This window comes from Arachis duranensis, chromosome 10 (genome assembly GCF_000817695.3).
Source record: "Arachis duranensis cultivar V14167 chromosome 10, aradu.V14167.gnm2.J7QH, whole genome shotgun sequence".
In the NCBI taxonomy this organism is placed as follows: Eukaryota; Viridiplantae; Streptophyta; class Magnoliopsida; order Fabales; family Fabaceae; genus Arachis; species Arachis duranensis.
The window spans coordinates 9,275,069-9,297,093 of NC_029781.3; the positions used below are offsets into that span (position 1 = coordinate 9,275,069).

Genomic DNA, 22,025 nt, shown 5'->3' on the forward strand with positions numbered 1-22,025 from the left:
CTCTTTTAATCCGCTACTGAACCTTGCCGGTGTTTGCTTCGTCAATACGTCACCGTTTCACTAACCCCAAATTATCCGAATCCCTGGGCCCTCAATTGGGACACACACTCTCAAAGTTTTAACTTTTAATCTTTCGCACTGTGCACATGATTTTGATATTTGATATTTGACATATTTTATAATAAAAATGATGTATTATATATCCATTTCCAATTCCGTTTCCCCCTCCTTTCTTGAATATCTTGGAGTATTTACTTCTTTCATTGGAGCCTTTCATCAAACAGTTTCAATACGTGCCTTTATATTTCAATATTTGTAGCCTTCTGGCGAGTGGAGTTGGTGAAAAGATTTGGTTTTTTCCCATTGTCGGAGATTCGTGGATCTTGTAGTTGGTGAATGGATTTGGATTAATGGGATTGTGCAAACTTTTTATCTTTGTTGCGAAGGGTGGTGGATTCAAGTGAAGATTCTCTCTCTCTCTCTCTCCCCCTCTCTCTCTCTCTCTCGGAATGGATATAACGGAAGTTACGATCTTGCATCATGTGGGGATCGTTCTGATGGTGATGTGGTTGCTATCTGCAGTAAACTATTTCCATCCATTTGCTTACTTTGTTGCTTTGATCTATCTTTACCTGGTGAGTGAGGGACCGTGGTTATCAATTTTGAAAACTTTTGGAGATTCTGAAAATTCTTTCTCTTTTGTTAGTTTTGTTTTTTTTTTTGGGTATTCAATTTGTTGGGTTGGTGATGCGGGATACAAATAAAAATGGGTACTTATTCTCAGTGATTGGAACTGAACTTGTACTCTGGTTTTTTTTGTCTTTTTTGTTGTATTTGTTTAAAGACGGAAAGAAAAAGATGGAGGAATATAATATTTTGCTGACTTTGATATATTTCTTTTTTCTTTTGGCTTTGAAAAGGTTCATGAGCTTTATGTTACAAGGCTGCGGAAGAAGGTGCAGTTTGAGGAGAGGAAACAAGCTAATCAAAGAAGGGTAATTCTAATGGTGTTAGTTTTATTAATTTGATTTTATGAATTTATGAAGTTTATGTGGGAAAAACAGTAAGCTTCAGTTTAAGTAAATGAACAAAGGGGAAAGAAGAAATAGAAAATTTGTGAATAAATGCTGTTCTAAAAGTTAAAGAACCACCCCTTACTTCTTGAAGAATGACAGAATCTGAACATTATTTGCATGGTTATTCTTTTAAGGGTTTATGAAGTATGAGATGAGACAATATTAGTAAGTTACAAGTAAATGATGTACTCCAAATATAGTACAAGAAAATGCATAACGGGCAATGGGGGGAAGAAACTATGTAATATATTCTCTCCCAAAAGTCGAGTTGAAATGGAATATGGTACTGATAAAAAAAGAGCTAGAACTTTCATCTAGAATATTCCTCTTGCTGCTGTTAAATGGATTATTAGTAACCTTCTGCAAGATGTTTTACCTTGATGAAGACTGAGCATTTCATTTGATGTCAAAAACAAAATTTTGTATAGCTTCATTATTAAAGGTACACTAGCAAATGGATTATTATTATATGGTTAAAAATGCAACACTCCTTGTCTCCTTGGTTTAGGGTTTTTGGTAGCCAATTCCTTTGGTTTTTTTTAATTTTAATAATGTAATTATAATTTCAAATTATTATCTGATATATCATACTGAAATATATTGCATATAATGCCTTTTGTGTCCATCAGGTGCTTTCAGATTCTGAAACTGTCCGGTGGTTGAACCATGCTGTTGAAAACATATGGCCTATATGTATGGAAAATATTGCCTCTCAGAATATCTTGCTTCCCATCATACCATGGTTCTTAGAGAAGTACAAACCTTGGACTGCAGTATGACTCATCCTGTTCATTTATTTATCTTTGATAGTGCTTGATCAAGCAATTTGAATCTTGACTTCTGTGTGAAAACTGAAATTTATGCTTTAGTCTTCAATTTTTTTTCTATCACACTGACTTATGCATATAATTTTTTTCTCTTTTTTGTATTTCTTTCTTTTGGTTAACTTTATATATGCGGGTATTAAATTAATTGATTTCACTTTTGGTATTGATGACTGTATAATATATATTTGTAGAAAGAAGCTGTTGTGCAGCACCTATACTTGGGAAGAAATCCCCCTTTGTTTACTGAAATTAGGGTACTTCGCCAGAATGATGATGACCACTTGGTATGTAATATTGGAATGCAGGATAGCAGGACAATGCCTTGTTCAGCATTAGCAGTTGAAAATGTTGTTCTGTTTGGTTAAAATTTTGCAGTGTGATGTGATCAATGCAGGTACTAGAGTTAGGAATGAATTTCCTTACGGCAGACGATATGAGTGCAATACTTGCTGTGAAATTAAGAAAAAGGTTGGGATTTGGAATGACAGCAAAGCTGCACATAACGGGAATGCATGTTGAAGGGAAGGTATGGATATGGAATTTCAAATTTATCCTTACTCATCGGTCGAGTGTTAAACCTTACTCGCAACATAAAGGACACCAGATTTAATGTTGCTAGATTCAGCAATCTGGGCCTGTTCCATTATTTTTCTCTCAACATAGACATATTTTTTATCATGGACCTTCTATCAGTATTTTAAGAGATGATATAACTAGATAATAAGTTGGTGGGAAGAAGTTTTCCTCACTTAAATGCGTATTCTGACATTATCCTATAAGTATTTCTATGGAGGGTGTATTTAATCTCTATACTTTTATTTTTCTCTCCTGCATTTTCTGAAGCTTCTTGCTAGCAATATTCTAGAAGCATTGTGGACTGATTTGCCACTAGACGTGAATTGTTCAAGGCTTATTTTTTGCTATCAGAAATGGAGATTAGTATTAAGGGAGTTCAGAGAGACAAGGAAATAAAATCAAATTTGATATTTGTTGTTTTGTATTTTATTCCTTTTCTACAGGTCTTGGTTGGGGTAAAGTTTCTCCGGACATGGCCTTTTATTGGCCGTTTGCGCGTATGCTTTGTTGAACCTCCATACTTCCAAATGACTGTGAAACCTATATTTACTCATGGGCTTGATGTCACTGAACTTCCAGGGATTGCCGGGTGGCTAGTAAGTATGAATTATGAAGGATTATTGTTGTCTTCATTCTGCTTGCTCTCTCTCATCTTTGTTTGTCAATTCTACCCGTCACTGTTATGTTAAATTTTACATTGTTATACTTTTCCAGGATAAGCTTCTCTCTATTGCTTTTGAACAAACTCTTGTTGAGGTAAATTTATTCTCTGTGGATGTCTCTTTGTGCCACACACGCATGTGTGCACGCGCACACACACACTGTTTTGGCATAATGAGATGTTGAAGGATGTGACTAAAACCTGAATACATGAATTCTCATTTTTCAATAGCTTTGTAATTTTTCTATATTGATACATTGCTAAATTTTGCAGCCCAATATGCTGGTTGTTGATGTTGAGAAATTTGTTACACCGCAAGAAGGTAATATATGTCTCCTGTTCTTTTAAATTTTTTTTTGGGTCATCACCTAGTATTGAATTTATTTGGGCTACAAGTTTTAGCAACCACTTATAGTGTAAATGAAGAATAACATCTGTATACTTGTCTGTGTTGCCAACTGCCAACTTTAAACCATTCTTCTCATATGATGGGTCAACATGTTTTCTTCTTAAGTGGATGGACTCGATTTCTCAAAGTAGGCACTAGGATTTATGCTAATATATTGGTTTTGGAGTTGATGGTTTCATGCTTCCATTTTAATATAGTATTTTTGTTTTCTTTTGGAAAAAAAATCCATTTTGGAGAAATTGTTTTATTGTCATTGAATACTTGCCATTTGATTTTCATCTTTTCATCACATATCTTGTGGGAGAGATAGAACATCTTGTGCTTTTACATATTTGTTTTGCATTATTTTTTATTTTGTATACTCATCCATCCATACATCTTAATGTTCTAGGGCCTTGGTTCTCTGTGGATGAAAAGGATCCTGTTGCTTATGTGAAAGTAGAACTTATTGAGGCATCTGACATGAAGCCATCAGATCCAAATGGTAATCCCTTATGGTGATTTCTGGTCAGTTTCTTTTCTTATATATATACATACTATGTTGTCTATAACAAACTCTGTGCGTTTCAGGACTAGCTGATCCTTATGTGAAAGGTCGTTTGGGTGGATACAGATTTAGGACAAAGATACAAAGGAAAACACTCAATCCTAAATGGCTTGAGGAATTTAAAATTCCCATTATTTCATGGGATTCTAGCAATGTGCTGGCGCTTTTAGTTCATGACAAGGACCATTTCTATGATGATGATCTTGGGTTTGTCTCATTTTCTGACCCTTTTTGTTTTATACCACATGCACAAATGTTGCATTTATTTTTCTTGAGAAGCTTTTACATTTTCCCCGCTCTCCTCCATTTTCCTGCTGTGTGCTGGTCTTTTTGGTCTAAGGGAGGATTTCTTACCATTCTCACCTACTGTCGCCTTACCTCTCTTGCTCAATAAAATCCATTATTTTTAATATAAAATGTTTGTCTTCAGAATCAATTTCAGCTTGACTAGTGGTATGTCATTGTATTGCGCTCCTATTATCGAGTACATGCTTCTAATAAGTATGTCTGGATGAATATTGAATGTGGACCTATACTAAATTTTTCATATATTCCATGTTTAGAGAATCTGGCTGGAGTATAATTCTCGTACTCCTAATAAGTAATTCACAGCCAACTTTTGTAGCATAAGATTATTACACATTTGACCTTTATTTACTGTAGAAGCACAGTCTTATAGAGGAATAATCCTATCAGATATATTGAGAGATTGGAAAGCTGTGTGCTTCATTGATAATCTTTTCTCTAGCTAGTCTTTGTTCTTGTAGAAGGTTCTCTTGTTCTATCTTTTTGTCATGCATATTTTGATTTTCATCTCAATAAAATTCATCGATCCAAACAAATTGTTCTGTATTTCCAGAATCATGGCCTCTATTTAGACCTTTTCACTTGGCAGCCCAAATATGTGTAGTTGCTTGATGTGGAACATATGTTTAAATTTCAGTCAAATTTGATGTTCCCTTTTAAATTCGACCTCTTTCATGTGATTTTGTTTGGTCATTGGTTGTCTTGCTATCAGTGATATCCTTTGACCAGTGAATTTTTTTTCTTATGATTTCTTGTCAATTGTTTCATCAGTGTGTATTCTTCATCAGACCAAGTATTGTGTTATTTTCAGGGAATGTTCTGTGAATATCAATGATCTCAGGGATGGACAAAGACATGATATGTGGCTGCCACTTAAAAACGTGAAAATGGGGAGGTTGCATCTTGCGATAACTGTTGTTGACCATGGAAAGGTAACTTCTCAGTTTCAATATTTAATTCAATATAGCGATAAAAGCATTTTGTTGAAAAGAAGCAGAATACAGATGGATATGGATATCCAAAGTGTTCCTATTCTGCATGAAAGGAAAAACAAAGGTTGCTCCTGTTTTATTGTTATTTTAATTTTAACTTTTTTAGTAATATATCCATTACAATTTTGAAAAGTTTTTATTTACAGGAGATTGATGCTACATGCACGCAAGAAACAGTGGATACTGAAGAAATGAGGAAAAGTTCATTAAAAAATGAGACTGCCAATGAAGGTTCCTTCCCATCTGTTACATCCAAAAAACTTGCCAAGCTTAACGATGACTTTGAGGCGATAGATGTTATAGGGCAAAAGGAGACAGGAATTTGGGTTCATCACCCAGGAAGCCAGGCTTGCCCAAACTGGGAACCGAGAAAAGGGAAGGGTAGACGCCTTGATACTGAGATCTCCGGGGAGCAGAATGGTTCATCTCGCAACTTAAAATCACAGGTTAATGGTTCCTTGAAAAATGAGAACTGTAGCAGCAGTCCTGATGATGATTTTGAACAAAAGCATCCTCATATGGGAAAAGTAAAGAGGGGACTGCACAAGATTGGTGATGTCTTCCGTAAGAATTCGAAAAAGGAGGATCAAATTGGTTCTGGTGGAGAAGGTGTTCCATCCCCTCGCGCATTCCGCTGGAGTTTCAACAAGAAGGGGGAGGATCTGTTTAGTCGTGGTAGAGAGGATGTTCCATCACCACATGATAACATTAGGTCAGTCAATTCCAAAAGTGGTGTTGGTTTGAAATTTGTCATGGACGATAATGTTTCTGGGTTTCCAACCGGCAAGCTTCAAGTAGAAGGCGAAGGCGAAGGCGAGTCGACTGAAGGATCACCCCCGGAGAGTCCAAGCAAGGGAAATGTCAAGGAGAAGGCGAAGAATGTTTTGAAACACGCCGAGAAGGGCATAAAGCAAGCTCTCTCTTTTAGGTCAAAGAAACGTAGGAGTAAAGGTGACCCGACCGCCACAGTGCCGGAAGGCAAAACCTTTGATGAATCCGAGTCGTCTTCTGATGAATCTGTTCCTGTTCCGGTGCGATCAGCTGGAGACGAAAGTATTCCTGTTGCGTGCGAGGGCAATGCTTCTCCCGGATATGTCTCCCCCAACCCCAAGGTGATTGTGGTTCATAAAGTCCAATCTGACACTCCTGTGGACGATGAGGCCCCAATCAAGGAGGAGATTGTTGAAGAGGAGACTCAAAGGGTTGCTAGCCCTGATAGGCCTAGTGAAGGTTCTTTTGAAGCTAAAGGTGATAAAAATGAAGTAGTGGCTGATAAAAGAGAGAATAGTTAGCCCAAATGAAAGCATGTCTTGGCAATTTTATTCCACTTTGTAACATCCATAGTTTTCTTTCTGTTTTCTTGTTTGTACAGCAGCTTTCTTAGTTGTTGCCTTTGATAGGCCTTTGTTGCATAAATATTTTTATGGGGTATAGAGCGAGTGTTTTACACAGTATAGAGATTTGTAAACATAAAGCATGTAAAGTAATTTGCATGAACCCAGAAAAAGAAAAATACAAATAACACAAGTTACAATCCGGTTGTTACCTTGTAGCATATTAAGAGCTGTTTTTAACTTTTAACCAAATTTTGAAGGGTTTGTGGCATGCCTAGGTGCTCGTGTATCCTTTTGAATTTTGATTATTCGTTGGTTTTTCTAACATTGAAAGTGCAAATATAGTAGCTGACTAGCCGAGTTAACCTGTTCCACATTGTGAAACAAACTAAAAGATGTGCATGTTTTTTAAGTATATTTAATTTCTAATTTAAGTGTGATAAAGTTAATATTTAAGAATATCATAAAAGAAAGCCTTATAAAAATTATTGAAAGAAATCTTATATTTCTTATGCATAAATGTATTAACTACTGAAAAAAATGTTTCCATTAGTTTCTTAAGAGCAACATAACTTACGATAAATTAGGTTAGTGGAAGAGAATTGAATTTTCTAAAAGAAAAGAAAAAATAATAGAATTTTTTTAAAATTTAACAAATTAGGTTTGATTTCAATTAAATATTTCTTAGGAAGTGTAAATTCATTGGCAGGATTTGAAAATGATTTGGTTCATCCTAATTAAGATTGAATTAGTCATATATATAGTTTGTTTTTGTTGGAAGAATAAATACTAAATATTGAGTAGGTTGATGTACGAGCATCTTTAGTTATTTTTTGAATAAAGTTAGTGATTTTCTCATTTTAAGATTTTGTGCTTTAATTGATATTTCTTGAAGTTGTTTTGAGTTTTGATATGTTTAAAAAGTTGTTGAAAGATTTTAGGTAAGAACAAAGGAGGAGAAAAACAATCAAAGAAGTCCCTAGAAGAACCAAGGAAGAGGGCATGCAAAAGGAAGTAACCTTTTAAGAAATCAAGAATTAAAGACAAGTGTAAAGTAAATTTGTAGATGTTGTCACCCTGACCTCTTTATACTCGAGTGAGCATAACTTGAGCTCTTTTATCCAAAACTTTCCAATGATATATAATTCTCTACAGTGGACGTTCAATATTAACCGCAAATGACCCTCATCTTTAACCCTAAAAAATCACGGCGAAGAAGTCCAACGTGGAACACTGGGACGTGACCTCTACATGCCATCCATACACCAAAACACCCCTTGGAAGTGCTCCACGAAGACGTGAGACGCCCCCACATGCCTAGACATTCTTGTCACGCCCAAAACACGTCCAAAACATCCACAAACGCACTCATACATACCATGCAACACTCTAAACTCTATGCACACCATACACACTTCCTCCGAGGCCAAGCCTTCATCAAGGAACGTCCCACGTGGGGTATGCCAGCCTCACGTCCAAGCTTCTTCTCCTCGAGGGCATGAGACGTCGCCCACATCCCTCACACCAGCTACCCATGTCGCACGCCACCTTCCCCACGTCGCATGTTGGGCCAAGCCCTAGCAGCTCCCAACTCCAACACCCATGAAGACGTGGGACGCCAGTTGCACGCCCTCCATCCATGAAGCTTCACATCCTATGTTGGCTCCCCATGTCCCATGCTGAGCCATTGGCCAGCAGCACCAAGTCTCCTCACCCACGAGGATGTGGGACGTTGTCCACACCACCTTCTCCTTCATCACACACGCCAGGGACACGACATCTTCTTCTCCCCGAGCACGTCGCACACCACCATGAAGACGTGGCATGCTGGGCCATTGCTCAACAGCCCTCAATCCCTCCAATTCGAGCAAGTGGGACGTCTCCCACGCCCAGTACACGCCAGCTTCAACTTACTTGATCCACACACCAAGGTCCTTGGGAGGTGCACTCAAGCCCAAGATTAAATTCAAGCCCATAATACTTAAGGAATTAATCAAGTACCAAGGCTTAAGCTCTAATCACAAGGAAGAATACTAGTTAATTAGGAGCTATTAGAAAAGTTTTGATTTAATTAGATTTGATTTTATTTTGATTTAGTTTGAATTTGAATTTTTGGTTTTGTTTAGGTTTTAAATAAGTCCAGGAACTTATCTAGAGATATCATATAACACACCCCAGTTTATTTTATGATTGAGTTTTTGTTCTTCATCTTTAAAGATTTGAAATTGTTAGGAAACATTCTAACTCTATTTTGGATTCTAAGTATTATTTTGGAAAAAATAATAGTGAAATTAGTTTGAAAATTCTTTCTCATTACTTTTTTATTTAACTAAGAATAGTGTTTCAAAGAGTGTGCGACACTTTGTGATTTTCAATTGCTCTAATTTGAATAAGTGACATAAAATTCGGATTAGAAAACTTTTGGAAACCATTCTTTCTTGAAATTTTCAATTGTATAGGACTGGCTTGGATAAGAGATAATAATGCAACCTAAGGACTATTCTTGAATCTTATTTTAAACTAAATCAGATTTGTGCTTAACCTTTTTTCTTAATTAGTTAACCAAGAAATTGGTGATTAGTTAATTAAAGAAAAATTGAGTTGTCAAGGAATTGAAATTCAATTATACATGATTTTGTCATGATTGATCTCTGTATCCCTCAAATAAATAAACACAAGGATTGTTTTTCTAAGGAGTGAATATCTCTGAAACCTTAACATTCTCATAATCATTGTTTTCATTCATTGTTTGCTAGTTATTTGCCTCTGTTTTCATGTTTAATTCCTTTACTCCTCTATTTTGATTTGTCTAATTAGAAGTAGTCAATTAATTATTGTTGCTTATTTCTTTAAACCTCATGAAAACGATAACCATTTATCGTGGTATTACTTGATACGATTCGTTGGACTTGCCGAGTTGTGGTTTTGCAAAAATCCATATCAAATTTTTGGCACTGTTGCCGTAGATTAATTGAGATTAACAACTACCATATTAATTGATTCTCTAATTTAGAACTTTTTATTTTGCTACTCATCGGAATTTTCTTCACTGTGGCATTGAGAATTCTATCTTTTCTTTGTTATTTTTCTTATGTGTTTTTGAATGCAAAAAATCAAAGACAAGAAACTCCTTCAATTTTATCCGAAAATAAAAAAATCCTCTGACAACTAAGAAAGAAATCAAGAAATCAGAGGAAAGTACATGAAATTGAAGAGGAGGACAATCAAGGAGAATTCGAAACAATGGCAGATAATACTAACAATAATGACAATACTAGGAGGACTCTTAGTTCTTTCACTAAACCCACTTCAGGAAATTGCGGAAGTAGCATAGTAGCCTGAGAGAGAGAGAGATTTATGCAGATTCGGAATTCACAAAATAACTTCCATTTCAGGTATAGTTCAAACCGGAAATGGATCCTCACATCAAAGTTTAAATAAAGAATTGTCACAATTCAAATTAAATAACCGGGAGTTTTTAAATTTCCGAATCGTTCTCTATAAGAATTGCAATTAAGTGCTCAATTATTGGCTATGAGGGAATGAGGGTTTGATTGCAAGAGACAAGTAATGTAAATAACAAGAAAGTAAAGAAACAAACAATAACTAAATATCAAAAAGAATCAAACTCAAGGCAATTAATCAAAAAAAGAAAAATTCAAATGCTAAGAAGCCTCTTGGCAAGGATTGAGAATTAAGGTTACCTATCCTAGCCCTTAACCACAAACATAGATGATTATGAAGAGTTAATCCCACTTAGTCAACCCTAACATAGAGGATAATTCAAATAGGCATAATTGATCTTAATCCATAATTCCTAAGCAACTCACTAATTAGCTTAGTGAAAGACTAGCGTTAGTGGAAACCAAATCAATTAACAACCCTAATATATCAATCAAGAATGGACATCAATGACTCAAGGTCACCTAAGTCCTCAATTCCAAGCCAAGAGTGTAAAAAACTACACTAAAACTAACCCAAATATTTTATCAAACAATTGGTATGCATAAAGAGAAAAGCATATTAAATTGCAATAATAATAAAATCTAAAGTTACTAAATGCAAGAAAATAATAATAACAACTCAATTAAACATCAATAAATATAAAAACATCAAATTGCATTAAATGAAAATCGAAATCAACAAGAGTTCATAAATATAAAAGTGATCAAATAAAAGAAATAGCATGTAAAACTAAGAGAGCAAAGATGTAATAATAAAAAATTGCAAGGAAAACTAAATTAAAGCAAGTATCAAAACATAGATCCAAGAGACATTTAACTAATCTACCCTAAACTTTAGAGAGAAGAGAGAGCTTCTCTCTCTAGAAATGACCCAAAACATGTTCTAAACTAAACCTAATTGCTCTCTCCTTGTTCCTCTTGAATTAGGCTTGAAATAGCTTCAGAAACGAGTTGGATTAAGCTTTGGAAGCCAAGAAATCGTTGCCCCCATTTTGCATTTAATGAACTCACGTGCTAGGACTTGTGCGTATGCATAGGTGTGTGCGTACGCATATTTGCTGATTCACATCTCATGCGTACGCACGCATCGCTGTGCGTACGCATGACTACACGAACTTCCAAACGTGTGTACGCACGCTTCAGTGTGCGTACGCACACTTGTTGAAAAGCTCCAAACTCTATTTCTTCATGAGTTTTCCACTTTTGCATGCTTTTTCCTCACTTCTCCAATCCATATTTGTCTTGTAAGCCTGAAATCACTCAACAAACATATCAAGGCATCGAATGGGACTAAAGTGAATAAAATTTAGCAATTATAAGGCCTGAAAAGCATGTTTTTACTTTCAAGCACAATTTAGGAAGAAATCATGAAACTATGCTATTTCAATGGATAAATGTGAGAAAAGTCAATAAAATCCACTCAATTAAAACAAATAAATACCATGAAATGTGAATTCATCATAGCCCCTTGCTGTGAAGGCAAACAACTTTAAGTTGAAACCTTAATTCATCACCTTAGTGCAATAAAATTTCCAATTTAATGGGAGTTCTCAAGAAGATCCTAATTTTTACATCTCCAGCTTCTTGCATATTTGTGACACATAGTAAAATCTAATGGTGTCTCTGCTGAAACTTATCGATTGAGGTTATTCCCATTCTCTGTAAGGGATCGAGCCAAGTAGTGATTCGAAATTGAACCAAAAGAGAGCATAGCAACACAGGATGATTTGGTCATAAGTTCTTAACCAAATTCTTTCCACCACAGAGGTTAGCGAAGTTGAGACGTAATATCCAGACTTTCATGCAGAAAGATGGAGAATCTCTTTATGAAACTTGGGAGAGGTATAAAGAAATGTTGGGAAAATGTTTTCCAGATATATTTGCTGATTGGGTGTAACTTCAGATTTTTTATGATGGGATTACTCCTACTTCAAGGAATTCATTGGACTCCTCAACTAAAGGATCTTTACACATGAAGATCAGACAATTGAAGAAGCTTTGAAATTAATTGAGATAAAGGCTAACAATCAATATTTGTATTCCTATGAAAGAACCATGAAGAGAGAAGTGATGGAACTAGACACATTAGACACTATTCTGGCACAAAATAAGGCTATGTCTCAGCAAATCAGTGGACTCACTAAACAACTTGGACAAATGCAAGTTTCAGAGTGGAAACACAAGACTTCACCTATGACATGGGTGGAGAAGTCCCTCAAAATGAAGTTTCTGAGCCACTTAATCATGATCAATCCTCTGTTGAAAAAGTGAATTATATGAAAAACTCCTCTAGGCCACCACACAATGACCCATTCTCTAAAACTTACAACTCTGGATGGAGAAACCACCCTAACTTTGGATCGGAAAATAAAAACTAAAGAACTACTGCTTCAACAACTTCAATAATTCTCACCAACCACAATACCTCCCACACAACCATCTCAAAACCCAAAAAAGACCACTCTTCTATAGAATACCTTGGAGAAACTCACTCAACGCACATCTAAATTTATTCAACAAACCTCCACTTTCATGCAACAAACTAGGAGTTTCATAGGTGCAACAAGAGCCAACTTCAGGAACCAAGATGCTTCCATTAGAAACTTGAAAGTGCAAGTAGGACAAATTACTATGCAAATAGCAAAACCCATTAACACATTTCCAAGTGATATTGAGATCAATCCAAGAGAAGAGTGCAAGGCCATTATGCTGAGAAGTAGGAAAGTCATGGGAAGAGAAGCCACCAACAGTGACAAACAATCTGAGGAGACTATGGAACATGTCAACTATCATGGAAAGGAAACTACTACACCCCCAACTCAAGCTCCAAAAGAGAAAGCTACAGAGAAGGCAAAAGTGCCAGAGTACATGCCTAGAATTCCATTCCCTCAAAGGATTTGGAAGAAGGCCAAGGACAATCAATTCTCTAAGTTCTTAGAAGTTTTTAGAAAATTGCAAATCAATATTCCTTTGCTGAAGTTTTAGAATAAATGTCATTGTATGCAAAATTTATGAAAGAATTGTTATCCAAGAAGAGATCTTTAAGAGGAGATCAAACAGTGGTGATGATAAAAAAATGTAGTGTAATTATTCAAAAAAATCTACCAAAAAATACTTATAGTATAATGTCATAATATGCATTTAAATGAGGAAAACTTCTTCCCACCAACTTATTATCTAGTTATATCATCTCTTAAAATACTGATAGAAGGTCCATGATAAAAAATATGTCTATGTTGAGAGAAAAATAATGGAACAGGCCCAGATTATTGAATCTAGCAACATTAAGTCTGGTGTCCTTTATGTTGCGAGTAAAGTTTAACACTCAACTGATGAGTTATGATAAATTTGAAATTTCATATCTATACCTTCCCTTCAACATGCATTCCCGTTATGTGCAGCTTTGTTATCATTCCAAATCCCAACCTTTTTCTTAATTTCATAGCAAATATTAAACTCATATCATCTGCCATAAGAAAATTCATTCCTAACTCTATTACCTGCATTGATCACATCAAGCTGCAAAATTTAACCAAATAGAACAACATATTCAACTACTAATATTGAATAAGACATTGTCCTACTATCCTGTATTTTAATATTACATGCCAAGTGGTCATCATCACTCTAGCGAAGTACCTTAATTTTAGTTCTCGCTTTTGGCATAGCAGGCCTCAGCGGGAGGCCCACACGACGGACTATTAGCTCAGTGGTAGAGCACACCCCTAATAATTGTGTCGTTGTGCTAGGACTGTGAGAACTCTTAGCCACATAGATAGTTCAATGCACTCATCAGTGCGTGACCCTAAGATGTAGATCATCCAAGGCACATTAGCATGGCGTACTTCTCCTGTTCGAATTGGGGTTTGAAACCAAACTTCTCCTCAAGAGGATAGATGGGACAATTCAGGTAAGATCCAATATAAATCTAACTTTTTATTCTCTCAAAGGGGAGGAAATATATGTATCCTTTATGCTTAAATTAAATATTAATTAATCTGTATTGACCATGAATCTCAATGTTCAAAAATTAAAAATTAATATGATAAAAAATTCAAGAATATCTAGTAATATTAGAAAATCTCTAATTCAATTCCAATTTAAAATTAAAATCATATAAGTCATATTGCTTGCGAGCTAAAGACGCGACAACGCAAGAGAATCACAAAGGCGACGTCATAGAAGACACATTGTGTCCGACGAGATGACGCAGAGGAGACGGCCGACGTGAGATGAGGTGAGGTTGAGAGAGATTATAGTGTGATGAGGTGAGGAAGAGAGCCTTCGAGGAGGGCTGAAGGGGGTATTGGGGACTAGGGTGTCATTTAGGACATTAGGGTTAGGGACTTCGAGTGTTCTTTTTTTTAAAAGACCAAAACGACGTCGTTTTGGTAAAGGAAAAAAAAAGTTTCGAACCGGCCGGGTAACACAAAATTGTCGGCTTGCCGGTTCAACCTGATTCTTTGCCTTATCCGGTCAGATTACTCGATCGGATTGGCCAAGTAACTGATTTACCGTTTTCTAATCGGACTGACTGGTTCGGTCCGGTTTTTATAACTATACATTCACTATCTACAAGATGCACGAATCTCTTACAATAGAAAAAAAAATCAAATCTTTTCACCAATCCCACTCGCTAGAAGGCTACAAAGATTGAAATTTTAAGGCACACATTGAAACTATTTGATAAAAGGCTTCAATGAAAGAATGGTAAATATTCCAAGATATTCAAGAAAGGAGGAAAAAACAGAATTAGAAATGGATATATAATACATCATTTTTATTATAAAAACTTTTGTCGTCCTCATGTCTTTTGCTTCTTCTTTTGCGTGCTTTTTTTTTCTCTTGTTGTTGTTGTTGTTTAATTTCTTTTCTTCTTTTTTTTCTTCTTCATCCTCTTTTATCATTATCATCATCGTTCTCGTCTTCTTTGTGTTCTTCTTCTCTTATATATTTTCAGAAAACTAGAATACAAAAATTTTGATATATAATACATATTTAGTGCACAACACAAAAATTTTAGCATATAACACAAAAAAATTGAAAAATCACATGCCTAGAACATTAATATCCAATATACGGACAATACAAAAATTTGAATACCCAACATAATTTTTTAAAAGATTAAATACTCAAAATATTGACACTCAACTAGACAGTACATAAATTTTAGTGTACATAACCGACATCTTTAGAGGATTACTTACTCTTCATTCAACTAACAAAATACATCCGCACAGAAACTTATGTGTTATGTGTGAAAATTTTTGTATTATTTATAAATATTTATATATTATGTACAAAAATTTTTATACTATATCAATAAATTTGTATTATAAATAAAAAATACAAAAATATTATACTATATCAATAAATTTTTGTGTTTAATAAATTTTGTACTCTTCAAAAAAATTTTTGGTACAAAAGCAGGAAAAAAGAAAAATAATAACGTACTGCATACTTTTTTTTTTCATTAAACTTATGTCACTTAATTAGATTTAATTATAAAAATACTTATACATATAATATTATTGATTAAAAAAAATTGTTGCATGACTTGCATCTTCATATATTTGTAGTTGAATAACAACAGACAGTGACATTAAATAGCTATACTAACCCTCACCTAATTTAGGCATGGGCATATTATGATGAGGAGAGAGAAAGTGAATTGTTAAATACTACTAACTAATGTCTGAAATTAAATAAATAGCATAATTAAGTTTCTTAACAAACACAAGTTATCGTGTTTTCTCGTGTTCTCTGCCTCATTTCGTAGGTATCAATCATATCATCATCGCATTACTCATTTCATACTTATTCTTTTATCATCATATGATAGGAATTATATTCTAATTGATATAAATAGTTCATCATTCTTTATTTTGAAAGGTCCATACTCCATATATATATTAAAAGAACTTATTACAAATAAATATGAATATTGCATTTCAACAAAAAATATATCAATTAATGGCGTTTAACTGAAAAGAAAAATGGCATCACAGAGTGAAATAAAAATATACGCACACGAGTTTTGAATAATTAATTTATATACATTTTATACCAAATATATTGTTTTATATGTATTATCCTAATTAATATCCTATGCGATGTCGTGATGACATGATGTTCGATAAAAATATCAAATGTATATATACAATGAAATTAGGAAAATTTTGTTAAGATTATTATCCTCTTTTTTTTTTCTAAACTAATTTAATAAGTGTAAAATTACTTTAAAAAAATTAATTTTGAGTTCGTTTTATTTCTATTTTCTTCAATTTATATATAATCATTTTCTTAAACAAAAACAGTAACTAATTATTTTATTCACAATATTTTACAAAAAAATGTTAGGACAAAATTTATTATTTTTTACTATTATTTAATTATATCAACCCATTTTTATTTAATCTAGTATCAAATAATACTGATAATAAAAATAATAAATTTTGATAGTTTTTTATTTTATAATTAGTATTAATTTTTTTTTTGGAAAAAGAAAAAACCGATTTTAATAGCGACTTTTAAGTGAATATAAAAAGATTATGTTATTTGAGTTATAACTCCTTGGCAATTTAAAAAGAATTTGACGTTACTTTTGTGATAAAATGTTATTTTAAAGTTGACAAGGTTGAATAAATGATCTATAATCATTAGTCAATAATGACTACTAATACGATAACAATGTACCAATATGCTAAATTAAATGAACTATAATAGAAATTGTTGATGGAAGAATGGAATTGATGCTAACATTTACTATGGAAGGACTAAATTACTGTAAAAGAGTTTCTGAGCCAAAATTATAGCTCATCCTTCTTGGCTAATTAAGTATAGAATCTTGCATCTTTTATTAATTAAAAAAATCTTAACTCTTCAGCAGTCATTTATCATATTTTCCATCAATAATTTTTATTTAAAATTTTTTTTATTTCTCTTTCAATAACAAATTAAATTTTAAGGAGTACTGCACTCTATTTTTTTTAGGAGCATATAAACATTTGGCCGAAATAGTATTAATTTCAAAATGTTAGTGCTAAAATTAAATAGTTATTTACTTAAAAAGAAAACTAAACTAATTTCTAAATTAAGTTTCGATAAAACACTATTTAATAATAAACTATTGTAGTTTCATAAAGATGTTAATCAGAAAACAGTTTTAATAATAAGCAGCTTTATAAATAAAGATTACTATAATTAATTGTCTTTCATGTTATTTGAATTAATTTTAAAATAACCAAGTAAAAATAGGAAGAACTATAACGGAGTTTTATTCCCATAACAATACTGGTGTGCTCTCAGTTCTTACCATGGATATTATCCTAATTGACAAAAGTTAAGTAAAAGTAGAAGGAAAAGTAAAATATGAGAATGTAAAAGTTCTAAAATGATTACCTTGAATAAATGAGTCTTCACATTATATCGTTCGTTTTTATAGAGGAATTTATTTAAAATTTTTTAAAATGTTTAAAAATTGTTATATTGTTTATTAAATAATGATAGAGATTAATTTATTTAATTTTTTTTATAAAAATTTGATGTAAAAATTGATTTGTGTAACAAAATAAAAATTAAAAATTAATTTAATAATCAAAATTTGTTAAAAATAAAATTGTCTGACTAAATTTTTTTTAAATATCAATTTGTAATATTACTTTTTCTTATATATAGGCTTTTCTTTAAAGCTCCTTTAATAAAATTTTTATGTTAAATAAGCTTTCAAGATCCGTACCTAAATAATGTAACAAATCATGAAAAGAAAGAAAAAACAGAGAATAGACTAATTGGTAATTGTTAATTTGTTATGTCCTATCAAGCACAAAATGATTATTTAATGAAAATACAGTACAAAATCGAGCTTTCGATAAAGTAAAAATGTGGGTTAAGTATATTTTGGTCTCTATTGTACAGGTCGAAAATTTTTTTTGTCTTTAAATTTTTTTTAGCATACAAAAATGTCTTTAATGTTTGAGTTAATTTTAAAACCATCGTTCGGACAATTATACCCTTCTTCTTCTTCACCAAAATATTCAACAACAATAATGAATGAATTAGAACTTCATGAGAAAAACAACGAAGCCATCACTTTTTTTTTCTTCTTCAACAATAATAATGAAGTAAAAATAAAAGCAGAATTGGAAATAAAAGAAACAGAAGCATAAGAATAATTGAGGATAAAAGAAAAAACAAAATTGAAAATAAAAATAAAAGTAAAAACAGAAGCAAAATCAGAAGAAGAAATAGAAGTAGAAGAGCAATGGATTAATAAAATAAGAAACAGAATAAAAAAATAGAATCATATGTATCTCTGCTTTCTTTTCTTCTTTTTTGTCACAGCGCTAGCAACAACAACAATAAAATTAGAAGAACAAAATACAAAGAGATTAAAGATCAAATCAAAAATAGAAGAAATAATGAACAATAAAATCAGAATCTGAAGCAAAAGCAGAAACAGAAGAAATTAGAAGAAAAAGTAGAACGAATCAGAAAGGACTAGCGACGAGGACACGTAGCGGCGACGAGAACTAGAAGCGGCGTCAAGGACCAGAAGCATCGGTGACAATAGTGGAACGCGACGGCGATGAGGTACCCCTCTTCCCCCCTCCCCCTCCCCTCCCCTCTCTCTTCACAAGCTCTTCGACGGCGGTAAGGCGTGGCGAGGAGCAACAGTGACCAACAAGAGGAGGATGAGCAGAACAACGAAACTTTCCTTATTCCTACCTTCCCTCCCCCTTTCCTCGCGTGATTCCCTTCCCCTTCCCCTTTTTATCTGTTTTTTTTTTCTTTCTTTATTTTATAATTTTTTTAATTAGGATAATTTAGTCATAAAATTTAAAATTTTGGTAAAAATGATGATTTTAAAATTAAGTTAAATTTTAGAGACGATTGTATATGTAAAAAGAGGTTGAGAACAAAAAAGAATTTTCGACTTATATCTTAAAGATCAAAATCGTACTTAACTCTAAAAATGTAGTAATAACATTATAATGACAATTGCAATATATAATGTCCTATTGTCTACCATTTATTATGAATAAAGTGAGCTTCAACTAATAAAAAAGGTTACACATCATCACACTTATCAATTTCAAAAAAAGAACATAGATTTAAGAATTTAAGATTAACAATTTGGGATGGGAGATGGGGATATGCTCTAAATCAGAGAAAGAAATAAGAAAGAGAGAATGTGTGAGAGAGAGAATGAATGCCACATATGTTTCTTTGTTTGTCATATTAGACATTTTCGTTAATAAAATAAGTCTCTCATAACGAATGAATATTTTGTACATATGCTTCTATGTTTGCTATATTAGACATTTTTATTAATAAAATAAGTCTTTCATAACGAATGAGTATTTTGTGCACATTTTTAAATTATTAAAAATTAGCTTTATTCATAATAAAAGTGAGAATTATTATTCTCAACATTTGAATAATTTAAAAATATTTTTTGGTGATTAGTCCATTTATAATAAATATTATTTTAATATTAATATTTTTTGAATAACTAAATATACAATTTCTTTGTTTTATCAATTTAAAAAATAATTTAAGTGCATAATTAATGATAACTATATTTTATATAAATATCAATAATATTTAGTGTATGATTTGTAATAGTGGTTTTTTTTTCATTTGAGAGCACAAACGGTTAGGCTAGGAATTATTTTGAATTTTCTTCCCAATTTAATTTTACTAATTTTTAATTTCATACTGAATTGAGGAATGAGGAGCATCAAATTGTTAGAATTGTTATTGTATAGTTTTTAAGAGTTAAGACTATATTTGAATTTTATCCCGAAAAAATAAAAATAAAAAATTAATTATTAAATCAAACATTTTTATAAAATATATATTAAAAAATTTAAAGTATATTTATATTTATATTTATATTTATATACAAATAAAAAATAATTATTTTAGTGACTGATTTTTTTTTAATAAAATACCTCTATCATGTGAAGGATATGAAAGACAATGATTTGATTTGTTAATAAAATTGTATTTTAGGTTTAAAGTGAGCCTAAGAGCGTTTTGAATAGAGTATTTTTAGAATATCACTTTTGAAATACAATATAATTTTGATAGAGAACTAATAAAATGTTGTCATTTGTATAATTACTAGCAAAAGATTCGTGCGACGCACGAGTTGAAAATTTTTGTTTCCTGTTTTTGACTTTTTTTTCAGTTTTTTTGGATTGTTACTTTTTATATTAATAAAAATATTTTTGTTGTTCAATTTTTAATTAAAAGCAAAAAATTTATTTACGATATCACTACTCAAAATACATAAATATTTTTTTAATTTTTCATAATTTACAAAATTTTTTTTAATTAGAATCAAGTTTATACTGATTTCTTCTATTCTTGCATTTCAAAACATTCACTTTAAATGTCAATATATCATTTGATGAGCACTTCTTAAAAAATAAACATGAATAAAAATCATAACCAATATAATTTATGCATATAAAAAAATTCTTTAATTTATATTTTAGGTAAAAAAAAATTATTTTACAAAAATATAAGTTGTCATTTTTCAATGCTAATAGAAGTCTACGAAAAAGTGAGGCCAAATGCATAAAAAAATGAGGAACTTAAAGATTTGAAAAAACTATTATTTTTGGCCTTTGATTTTGTTTATTTGCTGATTGAAGAAAAAGAAAAAGAGAAAAAGAATGAACGTCTGAAATCTCTCATCAAACTTATTCTTTTTCTTTAAATTCTTTAACCACTTTTTTTAATTTGAATCCTAACTTAGATGAGAGAGAGTATTCTATAAAAAACATTGCTTTTTGCTTTATCTTTTTTTTTTCTTTCTCTTCTATTCTTTATTCCTAAAGATTGTGAAATTAAAGTGACGCTTAAATGAATGTTCTCTGCTATTTGAATACACAAAATATGATCTATTTTTAATATACCATTTAAAAAATAAAGAAAAATTGAAGATCAAAACATTTGTTAAGAGTTTCAACTTGAAAATTTAGATGTGTATTAACAATGTTTAAAAGGGAATAAACACAAAAATATTTAGAAGAGTAAATGAGTTGAAACCCGCCGAGTCGATCCATATAACTCACCAAAAAAGTGGACCAGACTAAAAATCGATAAAATATATATTAAAATATAAAATATATCTTAAAAATAAATTAAATTACATATATAATCGTATTAAAATATATAATATATTTTAAAATAAATTAAATTATACATATATTTATACATAAATATGCATAACTGATTTTGGTATATAAATAATATTCTTTTATATATAATTATATAACAAATAAAGAAGATTAGTGACAGAAAGTATTACTATTACTATTATGTTAGGGTGAGAAAGAAGGCAAAGCAAGGTAAAAAGGCTTTATGAATTATGATACGGCATCCCTTACCTCACCCAAAACCCAACTACACTCGCTCTTATATTTTCTATTTCAATATTCATTTAAACCCAACACACACGTTTCAAGTTTCAACCATCTTCATAAAATTAACTCCAACCTCTTTTCTTCTTCCTTCTTTCTTCTTTCTTTTTCTTTCCTTCTGTCATCCCCATCCTTTTCTTACTTGTATTTCTATATATTCATATTCATCTCTATCTTCCTTATTATTTCCATCTTTTCTGCAAACTACTTTGTTCTCTTAATTCAGCCAAAGAAGAAAATTAAATAACAGTGTTATGGAAATGATGCCATACCACCTTTGCCCCTTTATTTTTTTTTGTTATAAAGTTTTTGACTTTCCTGTTTTCTGCACTAAAAAATGTTACTTTTAATTAGATGGGTACTTTGGGTATTTTAGATAACCGGTTATTGATAAAATT

General features: G+C 32.0%; 1 protein-coding gene across 2 annotated transcripts; it reads left to right on the plus strand.

Moving 5' to 3' along the window:
• LOC107468992 (C2 domain-containing protein At1g53590) lies at positions 1 to 6,943 on the plus strand. 2 transcript variants are annotated; one of them, XM_016088371.2, is made up of 12 exons: positions 1 to 635; positions 921 to 995; positions 1,706 to 1,849; positions 2,095 to 2,187; positions 2,298 to 2,429; positions 2,923 to 3,075; positions 3,194 to 3,235; positions 3,414 to 3,462; positions 3,941 to 4,033; positions 4,120 to 4,303; positions 5,214 to 5,334; positions 5,541 to 6,943. In XM_016088371.2, exons 1-12 carry the CDS (start codon positions 510 to 512, stop codon positions 6,684 to 6,686), a joined length of 2,358 nt encoding a protein of 785 aa, XP_015943857.1. In that variant the 5' UTR covers positions 1 to 509; the 3' UTR covers positions 6,687 to 6,943. The 2 variants fall into 2 exon arrangements, with proteins under 2 accessions (XP_015943857.1, XP_020989003.1); XM_021133344.2 differs by lacking the exons at positions 1 to 635; positions 921 to 995; positions 1,706 to 1,849 and having other exon boundaries at positions 2,279 to 2,429.
• The last annotated feature ends 15,082 nt before the right edge of the window (positions 6,944 to 22,025 follow it).